Consider the following 16,307-nt stretch of genomic DNA (forward strand, 5'->3'; position numbering starts at 1 on the left):
GCGCTCCTCTGCGCGGCGTTCCCGGCCATCGTCCGCTTCGTCGAGCGCGGCCGGGCGGCGGGGGAGAGAGTGTATATCCACTGCGGCGCGGGCATCTCGCGCGCGTGCGCGGCGACGTGCGCCTACGTCATGTGGAAGGGCCGGCTCAATTCGGCCGCGGCCATGAGATTGGTCAAGGGCGCGCGGCCCCAGGCGCGGCCCAACGCGGGGTTCCTCCCAGCGTCCTGTGGCCGCGACGAGTTTCGAGAGATTTGGGGTGGGAAACCAATGAGAAATCGTCACCGTCATGCTTGGTAGGTTCCTCCACCAGCTCAGAGCCTGGGAGGCGGCCAAGGGCGGCGTCGGCCTCGACGACGGCGACGACGCGCTCCCGACGGCGCGCGGCGCCGGGGGCGCGCGCGTCGCGATCTTCCGGTGCGCCATGGCGCCGGCGTAAGGGTCTACGCGCGCGCCTTCGAGTCCGCGGGCTGGGCGTCCGGGGTTTACGCGCCGCCCCCCCCCCCTCACTTCTTCGAGTCCGCGAGCTGGGCGAGGAACATGTCGGGCGTGAGGAGCTGCGTGCCCCCGATGATGACCTCCTTGCGCTTCTCGCGGGAGACCTCGTACGCGGACCGGAGCTCGCTGTAGGTGACGCCGCCGAGGACGACGACGCCTCCTTCTTCTTGGCGCCGGCGAGGCGGCTCGCGTTCTTGCGCACGGAGACGGGCGCGGCCTTGGCGGGCTTGCCCGCGGCGCCGCCGCCGAGCGCCGGGTAGAGGTCGCCGTCGAGCGACCCGTCCGCGAGCGCGGCGAGTAGCGCCTTGGCCGGCGGCGCGTAGCGGCTGTCGGCGACGTCGTCGTCGGGCTCGTCGCCCTTCTTCGCGGCGAAGGTGAGCTTCATGGCCCCGCGGAGCCGCGCGAGGTTGCTCGTCTTCTTCCGGCGCTCGGACTTCTCGCGCGCCTTCGCGGACGCGCCGAGCGCCGCGGCGTCGTCGGCCGTGGGCCGCCCCGCCGCCGCGACGTGCTGCGCGAGCGCCACGAGGGCGCGCTGCTGGGCCGCGTCGGCGCCCAGCGCGCCGAGGAGCGCCTCGCGCTCGGACGCCGCGGGCCGGCCGGCCCGCGCGACGACGTAGCACGCCAAGAGCCGGAGCGCGTGGCCCGCCGACGGCTTCTTCGCGTGCTTCCTCAACTCGTCGCAGACCTCGTCGAAGACGTCCTTGGGTCTTACCGTTTGATCCGCCTCGTCGCGGCCCGTCGCGAGCGACTGCTCGAGGTTCGAGAGCTCGAGCAGCCCCGCGCCGTGGAACTTGCCCAGGGCCTCGTGCGCGACGGACATGTGCTTGTTTAAAGCCGCCGTCGCCGCCTGGAACTCGGGCATGGCCTGGAGCGCATTGGCCATGTCGCCGAGCGTGAGCTCGGAGCCCTTGCCCTGGTGGAGCTGGGCCGCGCCCCGGTTGTGGTCGAGGAAGTCGGACGTCCGCGCGCGGAGCTGGTTGACGACGCGCGCGACGTGCTCGTGGCGCATCTCGACCCAGAGCGCGTCCTTCTCGTTGAGCATGGCGAAGTCGCGGGCCTCGCCGCCCTTGGTCTGCTTGCTGTAGGACACGCGGTCGCGGCAGTCGCCCTCGACGTCGAGCACGTCCTGGAGCAGCGCCTGGTACGAGTACTCGTGGACGAGGGGCGTGAGCGCGTCGTCGAGGCGGTCGAGCACGAGCACCGTCGCCGCGTCCTTGGTCGAATCGTCGAGGTCGAGGGCCCGGAGCTCGCCGAGGACCGCGTCGCCGAACGCGCGCGCGCGCGCGTTGCCCGCGCGGTAGCGCACGCAGGGCCGGCCCTCGCCGAGCGTCGCGAGCACCGTGGCGAGCTTCTTCGCCGCCGCGGCCTCGGGGACGCCGGGCGCGCCGCCGAGCGCGAAGGACCCGGGGGCGCCCAGGTCGAAGGCCTGGCTCTCGAGCGCGAGGAAGTCGAGGCTGAGCTCCGAGAGCGTCTTCAAGCGGGCCGCGAGCTCGGACGTCGCGCCGACCATGGCGAGCTGCTGGTCGTCGAGGCGGCTCAGGAAGAAGACGTGGGCCTCGGCGTAGGGCGCGTCCGCGCGGCCCTTCCAGTCCGCGCAAATCGCCCGCACGGACCGGTCCGTCGCCGCGGACACGTAGATGCAGTCCATCTCGGGGAAGGGCTGGCGCCGCTTCTCGAGCGATTCCACGAGGGTCACGCGCTCCTCCATGAGGTCGTACATGCCGAGCACGGGCGTGAGCACGCGGCTCGCCTGCTCGTCTAAGACGAGCACCATCCACCCGCGGCACTTGCCCGCGCAGGACCGCAGGATGTCGCGCTGGACGATGGACCGCACGAGCTCCCGGAGCCCGCCCTCGCGGCCGCGAGAGGACGCCAGGGCGCTCATCGCGGCAGGGGAGAGCGGGCGCGGGCGTCGCGCGAGAGCGGGCGCAGGCGTCGCACTACGAGCCCCTGTACTTGTATCCGCGCTTCGTGCAATTTGGACCAAGAAAACATCAACTTTAGGGGCAACCTAGCGGAGCTGAAGAACAAAACCACAGGAGCCGCCGAGCCACCATCCCCGAGGGACCCCTCGCATCTGGGAGGACACCGAAGCTCGCAGGCGGGTGCGCCCCGGAAGTCGTCCTGTGGTCCTACCGAAACCATGGGTTTCGAGGAGCTTGTAATTTGGACCACCCCAGCGGGATCGGCCTCCGCGGGCCCGCACTCGTCGGTAGCCGCGGCCTGGCGGGCATCGCGGAGTCATGGGTCGTCGGCGCCGTCCTCGAGCTCGCCGTCGGAGCCGTCGCCAGCAGCGTCGGCCGAATCCTCGGCCCCGCGTCGCGTCGGAGTCGGCGGGAGCATCAGATCGCGGCCGAGCGCGACGCGCGCCTCCGCGAGCATGGCGCCCTCCTTGTTGTTCGACGCCTTCGCCCCGCTCCCCGTGCGCCCGTAGATCAGCGACTTGAGCTGGCCCACCTTCAGGTTCTCGAGCGGCGCCCCGTCGGCGACCTGCTTCTCGACGGCCCGGATCTCGGCGCGGCGCTTCTCCCAGCGCTCGCTCACCTTGGAGGCCTTCGCCGCCTCCGCGGCGCGCTCCGCGAGGGCGCGCGCGCCCTCTGAGGAGATGGCCTTGACGTAGTCGTCGTCCGTGACCACCAGTCCGTATTGCGCACGGTCTTCGCGCGTACGCCGCGGGACGTGGACCGCCGCGGCCTCGTCCAAGTCGACGGGCGGCGTGTACGCCTTGTGCACGGCGCCGCCGACGGCTTCGACGTCGGCGCGCGCCATCTCCATGGCCCGGTCCAGGTTCTGCGCGCCCGCGGAGCGCTCGCCCGCGTCGGCCTCCGCGGCGTCGCCCTTGCCGAGCGCGTTCCCGAAGTCGAGCTTCGCGCGGTTCATGGTCTGCCGCGGGTCCCACATGAGCCAGCCCTCCTCGACCCAGTAGCCGACGCGCTTGTGGTCGTCCATGATCTTCGCCGGGTCGTCGACGCCCGACTCGAAGAAGGCCTGCTCGATGAGCCGGAGGACAGTCGCCGTCGAGACGCGGCCCTTGTACTTCCCGCGCTTCTTCAGGGAGCCGCGGACCTGGGAGCGCATCAGGTCAGCGAATTTGGCCTTGGCGCGCTGGATGATGCCCTGCGGCAAATCCGCCTGCTGGGTCCCGATAGCGGTCGAGTGGGCCAGGGGCGTGTGCCCGAAGGTCTGGTTCTCGCGGAGCAATATGGGCACGGCCTCGTCCTCGAGCGTGCCCGGGACCTTGTCCGTGTTGGACTTGTGGCCGTCGAAGTTCAGGCAGCACGGGGAGTTGCCCAGGACGTTGTCGTCGGCGAAGTAGACCTTCAAGCCCTCGTACTTCGTGCGGTGCGTGATCCAGCCGTTGTCCGTCTGGAAAAGTCCAATGCGCGTCTTGTCCTTCACCAACGAGAGGTGGAAGGGGTGCGGCGCGATGTCCGTGGTGCCGATGATGCCCACGAGGATCCGCAGCAGCTTGCCCCCGAGCGTGAAGATGAGGAGCGTGATGTGCGGGCTCTTCTCGAAGGGAATCAGCACTTGCACCGCGACGTCGTCGCTCGGCACGAGGTAGGCGCCGGTGCTCGCGTAGGCGCAGAGGTCCAGGAATGTCTCGTCGTAGTTGCCGACGTTGTCCAGGGGGATCTTGCCGTACTGCTCCTGGAACGCGCGGAGCAAGGGCGCGACCAATTCCACGTTCTTCGTCAAGGCCTCGTAGTCGCACGCGTCGACGCGCTCGCGCGCGTGGCCCTGGCCCTTCTGGTTCTCGAGGGTCACGTCGTAGTCGCGCTTGGCGGCGCCGCAGATGCTGTTGAGCTGGCCGTCGACGCGCGTCGTCTCGTAGTACCGCTCCTTGGTCGACGGGTTGATCTTGCCGGTAGCGATGCACGCCTCGCGGATGATCGCCTTCACCTCCTTGGGCTGGAAGGGGCAGCCGTTGCGCTTCGCGTCGCAGACGGCGTGCACGATGGCCGCGCGCGCCGGCTTCGCGAGGAGCGTCGGCGCGCCCGCGCTGTCGAGCGTCTTGCGCCCGCGCGAGTGCTTCTCGACGTACCAGCGCGGCTTGCCCTCGACGCCGCCACTGAGGTTCTGCTTCTCGCGCCACTTCTTGTCGTCCATGGCCCACCGCGCCATCGTGGCGTAGGGGATGCCGTAGGACTTGTCCTTCTGGAGCTTCGAGATCTTCAGTTTGCCGTCGTGGATGAGCTGGCCGACCTCGCAGATGGAGTGCGGCGCGCCCAGCTCCCCGTCGAAGTCGTAGCGCTTCGACGTCGCGTTGTAGGCCCCGCGGGCCTCGACGACGAGCTTGGCGCCGCGCGCCGCGGTCCCGAGCGCGGCCGCCGGGCCGGCCGTGATCGACCGCGGCTTCTTCTTCATGGGGCTCTTCGTCGGACTCTTCGGAGCGGGCGCCAGCGCGCGCGCGCGCTGGGCGTCCTTGGTCGCGAGCATCGTCTGGATCGCTGCCTGCGTGACGTCCTTGTCCGCGCCCGCGCGGCCGCGCTTCACCGCCTTCTTGGAGCGCGAGGCCTTCGGCTTCTCGAGGCGGATCTGCATCGTGTTATCCAGCTCGCGGAAGGGTCCGACATTTTTGACGCGGCCCAGAAGGTCGCAGGCGCCCTTGCGAAGTTTTTTGCCGCGCACGAGCCCGCCGACGCGCCCATGCATAGCGGTGTCGCCTCCCAGGCGCTTGGGAGGCATCGTTTGAACGCGACGACGCCGGCTGAGGGCTGCCCGCCCGGGCGGTGCGTCTGTCCGAGAAAAGTGGTCCAAATTACAAAGATGTCCAAATTGCATGAAGCGCTGATATGGCGCCGAGCTTTTTGTTGCACGGCAACAAGGCCTCAACTCGTTGATGATGATGGGAAGGCGCACGCACGTTGACTGCAGAGTTTCGGCTGTCTCGGTTTCAGGGATTGGGCTGCCCTCTCGTTTCGCAGCTCGACGTCGACGCATGGCGGCGGCGGCCTAGGACGTTTCTCGCGCCCGCGCCGCCGCGGTACGATGGCCGACGACGACAACGGCACGGAGGTGGGCTGCCCGACGCCGCGGCCGACGTCCTGGGCCATCGACCAGGTGGCCATCAGCGTCTCCGGGTCCGGCGGCAAGCGCTTCCACGAGGGCGGCGGCGGCGCCGTCGTCTGGCTCCTGGCGCTCGTCTACTGCTTCCTCGGCGTCGCCATCGTGAGCGACGTCTTCATGGCCGCCATCGAGCGCATCACGTCCGACGAGAAGACCGTCACGCGCGACGTTATGGTCAACGGGCGGACCGTGAAGCGGACCTTCCACGTGCGCGTCTGGAACGCGACCATCGCCAACCTCACGCTGATGGCCCTCGGGTCCTCGGCGCCGGAGATCCTGCTGTCCATCATCGAGATCGTCGGCAACGACTTCTACTCGGGCGACCTGGGGCCGTCGACGATCGTCGGCTCCGCGGCGTTCAACTTGATGATCATCCTCGCGGTCTGCGTCGCGGCGATCCCCGATGGCGAGTCGCGGCGCATCAACGACTTCGAGGTCTTCCAGGTCACGGCCGTCTTCTCCGTCTTCGCGTACCTCTGGCTTTTGTTCATCCTGGTGGTGAACACGCCGGACTACTGCGACGTCTGGGAGGCTCCTCGTGTCCCTGGCCTACGCCGCGGACCGGGGCGCCTTCGGCGCGCGCACCGTGCTCGCCGACGACGGCGGCGCGTCCGCGGCGGACGTCGCGCGGCAGATGGCCGCGCTCGAGCGCGAGCTCTACGAGAAGAACGCGGCGAGTCCCAAGGAGGGCCGGCGGGGGTCCGTCGTCGACGACGGCTTCCTCAGCAAGCTCCAGGGCGGCCTCGGCGGGCCGCCGCAGCCCAAGTCCAAGGCCTACTACCGCGTCGCGGCGTCCAAGGTCTACAAGCGGACCGCGCCGAAGCGCGCGTCGCTCCTCGCGCGCGACTTCCACCTGCCGGGGTTCCTCGAGGGGGCCAACGGCGTCCACGCCGTCGAGGACGCGGCCCTCAAGGCCTCGGCGACGTCGTCGCCGGCCAAGGTCGCGCCGCTCGCGGACGACGACCTCGAGGCGCGCGAGCGGCCCGAGGCCAAGACCCGGTCGCTCCAGGCGCTCATGGAGCACCGCTACGACCGCAAGGAGCGCCGCAACGCCCGCGTCGAGGAGACGCTGGAGCGGCTCCGCCGCGAGCTGCCGGCCGCGGCCGACGCGCGGAGCGGGCCGGGCGTGCTCGACTTCCACCGCGACGACGGCGACGAGGACGGCTACGAGTGCTGGGAGAGCGACCTGAGCCAGGCTTTGGTCGTCGTCCGCACCCAGGGCTGCGTCGGGGCCGTGGCCTGCAAGTACGCGACGCGCGACGGCAGCGCGTGCGCGGGCGGCGACTACGTCGCCGCGTCGGGCGCGCTCGAGTTCGCGGACGGCGAGGTCGCGAAGCGCCTCGACGTGGAGATCGTCGACGACGCCGAGGTCGAGGCCCACAGCGAGACCTTCTTCGTGGACCTGACGGACGCGACGGGCGGCGCGACGTTCGACGCGACGTGGGACGGCGGCGAGGACCGCGCCGTCGCGACGGTCGTCATCATCGACGACACGGACCGGCGGGGCCTCGCGGGCCTGCTCATCCCCCTCATCAACCGGGACAAGCTGAACCTGGCGCTCAACGACTACAAGTCGCAGTTCCGGGACGCCGTCGCGCTCGAGGGCGACGCGCCGACGCCGGGCGACTACGCGATGCACGTCCTGGCGCTGCCCTGGAAGGTCTGCTTCGCCTGCATCCCGCCGCCGAGCTACGGCGGCGGCTGGGTCTGCTTCTTCGTCGCGCTCGTCTACATCGGCGGTCTGACATTAGTCATCGGCGAGGTCGCGACGCTCCTGGGGTCGGCCCTCGGCATCGCGGACAGCGTGACGGCCATCACCTTCGTCGCGCTCGGCACGTCGCTCCCGGACACCTTCGCGTCGAAGACGGCGGCGACGGCGGACCCCTACGCGGACGCGGCCGTCGGCAACGTCACGGGGTCCAACAGCGTCAACGTCTTCCTGGGGCTCGGCCTGCCCTGGGCCGTCGCGGCCATCTACTGGAAGTACGCGCCCGACGCGCGCCGCGACGAGTGGCGCGCGCGCTACGGCAAGCCCGACTGCCTCGGGGGCTACGCGCTCGGCGAGCGCAAGGACGGCGCCTGGGACCACGTCGGCTTCCTCGTCCCCGCGGGCTCGCTCGGCGTCTCCGTGACGACCTTCAGCGCGTGCGCGTGCGCGACGCTCGTCGTCCTCGTGCTCCGGCGCAAGCTCCTCGGCGCGGAGCTCGGCGGGCCCCGCGCGGCCAAGCACGCGACGGCCGCGCTCTTCGTCTGCCTCTGGCTCGTCTACATCGTCGTCTCCACGAGCAAGGCCTACGGCTGGATCTAGGGACGGCCCCGAGGTCGCGGCGGGGACCGCCGCCACCTCGCCGGTCGGTCTCCATGCCGACGTAGCATAGTCCGTATGTTCCGTATACTCGGCGCCCCAAGGTCATGAGGTGATCGGGGCTCGAGCTCGAACAACTTCAACAAAGCGACGTCGACTCGTTGAAGACGCCTTTGAAGTGCTCTTCTCTCACGAGAGTGAGTCCTCCACGCGTTGCTCGACGGATGGAAGCGCCACTACCCGAGACCAACGGGCTGGCCCCGCCCCCCCAGACCAACGCGCCCGCCCCCCCCGGCGACGTCGCCGCCGCCCGCGCGGCGGCGTCCTGCGTGACCGTCGTCGTCGTCGTGCCGAACCGGGAGCACGCGGCCGTGGAGCTCGTCCTCGGCGTCGACGAGACCGTGGGCGCCGTCAAGGCGCGCGTCCGCGAGGCTTTGGGCGTGGCCGTGGGCGACCAGCGGCTCATCTACGGCGGGCGGATCCTCGGCGACGCGCAGACGCTGGGGGCCACGCTCCGGGACCTCGAGACGCCCCAAACGTTGCACCTCGTCGTCGGGCCCGGGTCGCCCGCGCCGTCGCCGCGCGCGCGGCCCGCGCCGGCGCCGCCGGCGCGCGCGGCGCCGCCGCGGCCCGCGCGGCCCGCGCGGCCCGCGGCGGCCGCGGACCTGCCCGAAAACGCGGGCGCCGCGGTCGCGTCGCTCCGGTGCTACCACGACGCGTCGGCGGCGCTCTACGACGAGGCGTTGGCGAACGGCGGCTGGGCGCGGCCGCCGGCCCCCGGCGACGCCGTCGCGGCCGAGGCCGCCGCGAACGGCCGCGTGAGTATCCGCGCGGACTTTGACGCGGCGCACCTCGCGGACGTCGCGGCCGCGCTCCGGGCCCTGGGCCGCGCGGGGCCGCCCCGGCCCGCGGCCCCGGCGCCGGGGCCCGGCGGCGCCGCCGCCGGCGCCGCGCGGCGCCTCGCGAACCACCGCGTCGTCCTCATGCTCGACCTCAAGCTCGCGCTCAAGCTCGCCGTCGCCGTCGCGCTCCTGGGCCAGGACGCGGGCCTGGGCCGCGCCTGCTTCCTCGCCGGGGCCGCCGTCGTCGCCTTCCTCTTCCAGACGGGCCTCCTCGCGCTGGGCCTCGCGGCGCTCGCGGACCGCGCCGCCGCGCGCGGCGGCGCCGCCGCCGCGCCGGGCGACGGCGCGGGCGAGCCGTCGGCGCGCGCCGCGCTCCGCGGCGCGCTCCGCGGCCGCGTCCCCGCCGACGGCGGCGGAAGACTCGCGGACTGCGGCCTCGTCCTCGCGACGCTCGTCATGAGCCTCGTGCCCGTCTGGCACCTCCAGCAGGCCCGCGTCGTCCTCCGCAGGCCCGCGGCGGCGGACGACGCGGCCGACGACTGAGGGCGTCGGTCTTGCACATGCCCCCCCTCCCACCCCGCGACTTAACATAGCCCTCTTCGAAGCTTCGGACTCTGGGTAACTACTCCAGGGAAGGACAAGTTCGGCGCCGTCTCCGGACGCGGGCACGCTCGAGACGGCCCTCACGGCCGCGGGCCAGGACCTCATCGAGGGCGCCGCGGCCGCCGCCGTGCCCGCCTGAGCGCGAAGCGAAGCGAGGCGGCGCGCGCCTTAACGCGCGCCACGTGCACCCCGTAACTTACGTGACCTCAAGTTGAAGTCGTATTGAACCAAGGAGGAGCAGCCCGCCGATGGCGCCGTCGTCGGGCTGCTGCTTCCGCAGATGACTTCTGCATGCCGCCGCGTCGCATCCGCAAGGACGACGCGGCCGCCGCGCCGCCGCCGCCGCCGCCGCGTCGCCGCGGCCGGGGCCCGGACGACGGCGCGCGGCGCGTGCGCGCGGCCTACGACTTCCTGCGCCGCGAGGCCGAGGCCGTGGGCGGTTCCGCGAGGCCGTTCGGCGAGGCCGAGGCCGAGGCGTTCCTCGCGCGGCTCGCCGGCGACCCGCTGCTCCGCGGCGAGCGCGGCTTCGCCGCCGCGTGCGCGCGGCTCGCGCGGCTCCGAAGCCGGCGGCCGGCGCCGCGCGTCCCGGCGCGCGCCGCGGTGCTCGCGCGGCGCGGCGACGAGGCCTGGGACGTTCTGGACGGGCGCGGCGCGCTGCTGGGCCCCGCCGTCGACGGGCGGCTGCCCCTCGCGACGCGGTCCGCGGGCGAGCTCGCCGTCGACGACTTCGACGCGTTGCGGTTCCCCGACGAGCTCCGGACCTTCCTGAGGGACGCGCGGCGCTGCCTGCGGCCGGGCGGGACGCTCGTCGCGCGGCTCCTCGACTTTGGCGCGCTGGCCGGGGGGCTCGAGGAAATCGGCGCCGTCGTCTACGAGCGCCGGGGCTGCCTCGACGCCGCCGCGGCTCTCCACGAGCTCGAGCGCGCGGGCTTCTCCGTCGTCGCGCGCGGCGCGCGCCCCGGCGGTTTCGCGGTCCTGGAGGCGCGGCGCCGCGGCGCGGAGGACGACGACGACGAGGAGGACGAGGAGGAGGAAGAAGGAGACGACGATGGCGACGCGCTCGTCGCGGCGTTCCTGCGGCGGCCGGGCGGCGGTCTCCCGCGCGGGCTCGCGAAGACGTCGCTCGAGGCGTGCGCGCAGGTGTCCGGCGAGCTTCGGGCGATGGAGGCGGACGCGCGCGCGCGGCGCCGCCTCGCGGCGGACCCGCCGCCGGCGCCGGTGTCGCTGAACCTCGCGTGCGCGGACCGCGGCCGGGAGGGCTGGCTCAACGTGTCCGGCGAGTGGCCCGGCGGCTACGACCTCGACCTCCGGAAGGGCCTCGCGCCCCTGGCCGACGGGTCCTGCGCCGCCGTGGCGTCGGAGCACTTCCTCGAGCACCTCGCGCCGCGCGACGCCGCGGCGCACCTCCGCGACTGCCGGCGCGCGCTCCGGCCCGGCGGCGAGCTCCGCGTCGCGGTCCCGGACGCGGCGCGGCACGTCGCCTTCTACCGCGCGCGGCCGGGGCCGCCGTCGCGGCTCCGGCGGGCCCTCGCGCGCGCGCGCGCCGCGGTCTACGCGCGACTCTTCCCCCGGTGGCCGCGGCTCGTCGCCCGGATGCTCGACCTCGGCGCGTTCTACGCGTTCTGGGACGCGGAGGCCTTCTTCGGGAGCCCCCACGCCGTGCACCGCCTCGCCCTCCTCTTCCTCCAGGTCCACCCGACGCGCTTCCCGCGCGGCGACGACATGAACCACGAGGACGCCTACGACGAGCGCAAGCTCGCGGCCGCCCTGCGGGACGCGGGCTTCGCGCGCTGCGAACGGCGGCGCTTCGACCCGGAGGTCGACGTCTCCGACTGGACCCGCGCTGCGGAGACCCTCTACATGGTCGCCTACGCCTAAGTTGCACATGTACGTGCTCGTCACCTTGCACCCACGGCTCCGGGCGCGCGTATTTTTTTTCAGGCATGATGGGCTGCCTGGCCCTGGCCTGGCTCCTGGCGGCCTGCGCCCCCGCCTGCGCGTCGTCGCGCGACGGCCGGCTCGAGCGGCAGCAGCGGCAGCAGCAGCGGCTCGAGCGGCAGCAGGAGCGGCAGCGCGCGCAGCGCGGCGACGGGAGCGACGAGGCGTCGCTGTCGTCGCGCTACTGCACGTCGGTGCGCCGGAGCCGGGACGTCATCGTCTACCTCGGGCAGAAGACGCACAGCAGCTACGACGCGACGCACAAGAACACGCTCAACGCGTCCATGGAGTCGCTGCGCCACAACATGCTGAAGATCGCGGACGCGGACGTCATCGTCTGGCACGAGGGCGACCTCGAGCCGGCCGACGCCACGGCCCTCGACGGCGCGGCGAACGTGCGCTTCTGCCTCCTCACGGAGGAGACGGGCTGGGGCAGCCCGCCCTGGCTGCCCGTCATGCCGGAGAACAAGTTCTCCGCGGGCTACCGCTACATGATCCGCTTCTACGCGGTCACGATCTGGCGCACGCTGCGGCGCCTGGGCTACGAGTGGGTCATGCGCATGGACGACGACTCCTTCGTCCTCTCGCCCGTGGCCTACAACGTCTTCGACGACATGCGCGACGCGGGCCTGCTCTACGGCTACCGCGTCGTCTCCAGGGAGTGCCCGACGATCTTCGGCGACTTCGTCGAGGGCTTCGCGGCCCACAGCGACGCGCGCGTCGTCGGCGACGCGCCGAAGCGGCGGCGAAGACTCCTGGCACTGCGCAACGCGACGGCGCCGCGGCGCCGCGCGGAGGGCATCGAGGAGCTCGACGAGGAGTCGAAGCACGTCATCAAGTTCTGCGGCACGTGGCCGCGCCACTGCCGCAAGGCGTCCATGCGCGAGGCGCTGAGCGCGGCGCTGCGCAAGGCGAACCTCGGCGCCGGCGACGCGCCCGGCGGCCTCGAGCTCCAGCGCGACGTCGAGTCGGCCGTGTCCAAGAACGAGGCGATGGCGCTCTACGGCTCGAAGCGGCCCGCGAACTGGTACTGCAACGGGCCCGGGCGGCTGGGCTACTACAACAACTGGTTCGTCACGAAGATCGACTGGTGGCTCGACGAGCCCGCGGTGCGCCGCATGATCGCGGCCTTCGACCGGTCGAATTTGATCTTCACGCGGCGCTGCAACGACCTCATCTTCCAGACCGCGGCCATCAAGCTCTTCCTGCCCCTGGCGAAGCGCAAGCGCTACACGGACTTCACGTACCAGCACCACACGATCTACGAGGGCCGCGTGACGTTCGGGGGCATCGAGACGGGCACGGCGGACGCGGCCGCGTCCGAGAACCTCGAGGCCTACCTCAGCCGCCACATCCCGGACCCGAAGCAGCGCCTCAAGGTCGACGTCGACACGTGCCTCGTCCAGGCCACGGAGGGCGGGCCCCTCGAGGAGATCAAGTACATCTCCCCGGCCAAGGCCCGGTCCAAGGGCGAGGCGGACACGTCGACGCACAACGTCGCCGTCGCCCGCTTCGAGAGCCCCTACTGCTCCGCGGACCTCCGGACCTACCTCACGTAGAGAGACTTCGCATGTACAGGCGGCCGCCGGCCCCTAGAGCGCGCACGCGTCCTTCGCGAGCTGGCGGAGGACCTTCTTGTTGCCGCTCGCGACGCGGCGCGCGACGCGGAGCGCGCGGTGCGTGTCCGCGCGGACGTCGTCGGCCTCCTCCTCCAATTGGCGCGCGCGCGACTCGAACTTGTTCGCCCGCGCGCGCGGCCGCGACGACCGCCGGCCGACGTCGACGAAGAGCGGCGCCTCCCTGGCGCGCGCGAGGAGCTCGAGCGCGTCGAGGTTCGCGTCGCCCTCGAGGTCGGCGTCGAGGGTCACGGCCCTCGCCTGCTTCGCGCGCGCGGCCTTGCTGTCCGTGCGGTAGGCCTTGGGCACGACGACGAGGTTCGCCGCGCGCGCGTCCCAGAACGCCTTCAGACCCGTCGTCGCGAGCGCGTCGTTGAGCGTCTCGCGGATGCGCTGGGTCAGGGCCGGGTCGTAGGGCTTGACGAGGATGCGCCCGTTGCCCAGCGGCGTCAGGCTGCTCACGGCGCGCAGCAGGATCGAGTCCTCGTAGAGTTCGATGCGCGCGTCGTTGAGGAAGGCGGGCACGCGGAGCGCGCTCAGGGGTCGCGCGCGGGCGCGGAATACCGCCGGGGCGTGCGCGCGCGCCACGGGGGCGCGGAGGGCGCGGAGGAGCATGGCTTGTGGTCTTGTGTACGTCGAGGCGCAGCGTACGACGCCGAACTGGACGTCGAGAACACGCCGAACTCGTGCTGATGTTCTGGCAAGCAACGTGATTGAGGTTGGCGTCGCCGCCGATGCTTACTTCCCCACAGCGCCAGGACCGGGGCGGAGGGCAGCCCCGACGCGCGCGTCGTCGTTCTTGCCTCCTTCCGCCAGCATGCGGGCCCTGCGCAACGGCGGCCTGCGCGGGTCGCAGTCGCAGAAGGTGCTGCCCGGCGCGGACGGCGCGGCCATGACGGCGTCGCGGCCGCGGCCCGCGACGGTGCCCGCGCAGCACGCCTACGTCTTCGTGCGGTCCGCGTCGCCGGAGCGGCAGCAGGAGCTCGCGCAGCTCGCCGCCGCCGCGGGCTTCGCCGCGCGCGTCCACGCGACGTCGGAGTCGGCGCTCGACGAGCTCGCGGCGATCCTCGCGCCGAACTCGCGCGAGGGCCTCCCCGCGGCGATCCTCGTCGACGTCTTCGACGAGGACGGCGACGGCGCCATCGACCAGGCGGAGATGTCCTGGCCGCTGCTGCGCATGGTCCAGCGGCCCCACGCGCCCTACGACGAGCGGTTGAAGCGCGTCTTCGTGCTCGTGATCTCGGAAACGGTCGCCGCGTCGCCGCGGCTCACGCTCGACGCGTTCGGCGCGGGCGCGCGCATGGTCACGCCGAGCGACGACGACTGCAAGCACGCCCTCGAATTGTTACGGTTAACATCCGTCAAAACCCCCGGGCAGACGGCGAAGCGGGCCATGGTCCGCTGCCCGACGTGCGGCCACGGCCGGGGCAGCAAAAGAGAGCAAAATTCCCAACTTCAAAGGCTCAGGCCGTTTTCCACTCGTTTCGGCTGATTTTTGGACGAGCGATCATCTCTCGGAACGGCCTCGAAGCGTGGATGCTTTTTTTGGAACGCGCGCGCGCGGAACACTCACGTTGAAGCGACATTGAATCACCCTTTTGCTGCCCAGGCCACGGCGGCATGACGCACGCGCAGCTCTTCGGCCACTACTCGCTCTGCCACGTCGCCGAGCCCGGCGGCGACGGCCAGTGCCCCATCTGCCAGCGCGTCTGCCGCCGGGGCCACGGCTTCGAGTCCTTCGCGAAGCACCTGTGCGCGAAGCACCAGCCCGAGAACGCGGACGCGGACGGCGACGGCTTCATCTCCAAGCGCGAGCTCCACGGCGCCATGGCGTCGACGGCCGCGACGTCGACGAAGTCGAAGAAGAACCTCAAGTCCCAGTTCATGGCCGACGCGGCCGCCGTCGACTTCCGGAGCCCCTACGTCGCCTACGCGTGGCTCGTCGTCCGGCGGCCGTCCGACGGCAAGTACCTCATGGTCCTCGAGTCCGCGGCGACGCCGGGCTGCGGCGGCAAGCCCTGCTACTGGCTCCCCGCGGGCAAGGTCGACCCGGGCGAGACGCTCGTGGAAGCGGCGGTTAGGTGCTGCGCTCGCGACACGCACGTGACCGTCGAGCCCAAGGGCCTCCTCCGCGTCATGCTCGAGCCCACGGAGAAGAAGACCGTGCGGGCGATCTTGTACGCGGAGCCCGCGGCGGGCTGCGACGACCCGGCCGTGACCTGCCCCAAGTCCTGCCCGGACTTCCACAGCGTCGGCGCGTGCTGGGTCGACCTCGACGACCTCGCGGAGCTCCACGAGACCGAGTTCCGCCACCCGGACCCGCCCGTGCTCTTCCCGGCCGTCGAGAGCGGCGCCCTCGTGCCCCAGTCCCTGGACCACGCGGCCTGGCACGACCTCGAGCGCACCGTCGCCGAGCTCACGTCCACGGACGACGACGGCGCGCGCGCGCGGCTCATCCCGCCGGTCTGGGACCAGATCGTCCGCGCCTACCGCGCCCTCGCCGTCCACGCCGCGACGACCGTCGCGCCGGCCATGGGCATCCAGATGCACTAATCATTCGATCGCTGCAACTTGCTTCAAGTGGAGGCGAACGAAATGAGGCGGCCTCGCACCCCGCGGGCGTACTCATCTGAGGTGCCGGGCCTCACTGCAACTTGACTTCAACGGGGGCACGCGCGATCTTTGGGTCGGAGGAAGGGGCCGGTGTGGGAACGCCAACCCCCCGGCTACGCCTCCGTCTGAGCCTCCGGGCGGGATCTTCGGGTGCGCACCCCCTTCAATAACTAGTCCAACGGGGGCAAACCAGGTCGGGGGGCATGGCGCCTCTGGCATCGAAGCCCTGCGACGACGTGCCGCAGCACAGCGCAACCACTGATGCGCCGCTCGCGAAGCCGCGCGATGCGCCGCTGAAGCGCCGCGCGACGACGGCCGCGGCGACTGGCGCCTCGCCAGCGGCCGCGACGCCGGCGTCGCCGCTCCAAACGACCGCTCCCGCGACGCCGGCGGCGCCGCAACGAACAACTACGCCACTCCAAACCACCGCTCCCGCGACGCCGGCGACAAAAGCGACCGCGCCGCTCCGGCGCCAAACGACGACTGAAACGCACGGCGGCGCGTCCGTCGCCGCCTTGTTCGCCGGCGGCTGGGTCGCCGGCGCCGCCGCGGAGCTCCTCTACGCGCACCCGCTCGGCACGGCGATAGCGCACGCGCGCCACGAGACGGGCCTGCTGCTGACGTGGCGCGCGGGCGCCGTCGCCGGCGCGGGCGCGGCCGCGCGCGCGGACTACGTCGGCGCCGCGAAGGAGCTCGCGCGGCGCGAGGGCCCGCTCGCGCTCTGGCGCGGCGGCCTGGTGCCCGTCGTCGCGAGCTCGGCCGTCGGCGGCGTCGCCTTCGCCGCCTACGGCGTCCTCCAGGCGCGGCTCAAAGCGCTCGGCGACC

At 72.2% G+C, this 16,307-nt stretch overlaps 4 protein-coding genes across 4 annotated transcripts; 2 read left to right on the forward strand and 2 right to left on the reverse strand.

Annotated features, from left to right (window-relative positions):
• Nucleotides 1–1,996: 1,996 nt before the first annotated feature.
• On the reverse strand, nucleotides 1,997–2,272 carry AURANDRAFT_17360 (hypothetical protein; the record flags this gene model as incomplete). The annotated part of the gene is made up of 1 exon (XM_009038818.1): nucleotides 1,997–2,272. A coding segment is annotated over one exon (276 nt), but the record flags the coding sequence as incomplete, so codon positions are not given.
• A 464-nt stretch (nucleotides 2,273–2,736) lies between these two features.
• AURANDRAFT_64236 (hypothetical protein) lies at nucleotides 2,737–5,040 on the reverse strand (the record flags this gene model as incomplete). Its single annotated transcript, XM_009038817.1, has 1 exon — nucleotides 2,737–5,040. One exon carries the CDS (start codon nucleotides 5,038–5,040, stop codon nucleotides 2,737–2,739), a length of 2,304 nt encoding a protein of 767 aa, XP_009037065.1.
• A 579-nt stretch (nucleotides 5,041–5,619) lies between these two features.
• Nucleotides 5,620–7,870, forward strand: AURANDRAFT_1424 (hypothetical protein; the record flags this gene model as incomplete). Its single annotated transcript, XM_009038603.1, has 3 exons — nucleotides 5,620–6,105; nucleotides 6,761–7,528; nucleotides 7,631–7,870. Coding segments are annotated over 3 exons (1,494 nt in total), but the record flags the coding sequence as incomplete, so codon positions are not given.
• A 224-nt stretch (nucleotides 7,871–8,094) lies between these two features.
• On the forward strand, nucleotides 8,095–15,422 carry AURANDRAFT_64238 (hypothetical protein; the record flags this gene model as incomplete). The annotated part of the gene is made up of 6 exons (XM_009038715.1): nucleotides 8,095–9,210; nucleotides 9,318–9,330; nucleotides 9,596–11,178; nucleotides 11,346–12,808; nucleotides 13,686–14,350; nucleotides 14,479–15,422. 6 exons carry the CDS (start codon nucleotides 8,095–8,097, stop codon nucleotides 15,420–15,422), a joined length of 5,784 nt encoding a protein of 1,927 aa, XP_009036963.1.
• Nucleotides 15,423–16,307: the final 885 nt, after the last annotated feature.

The sequence above is a fragment of the Aureococcus anophagefferens genome (assembly GCF_000186865.1).
Source record: "Aureococcus anophagefferens unplaced genomic scaffold AURANscaffold_9, whole genome shotgun sequence".
Taxonomy (NCBI): domain Eukaryota; class Pelagophyceae; order Pelagomonadales; family Pelagomonadaceae; genus Aureococcus; species Aureococcus anophagefferens.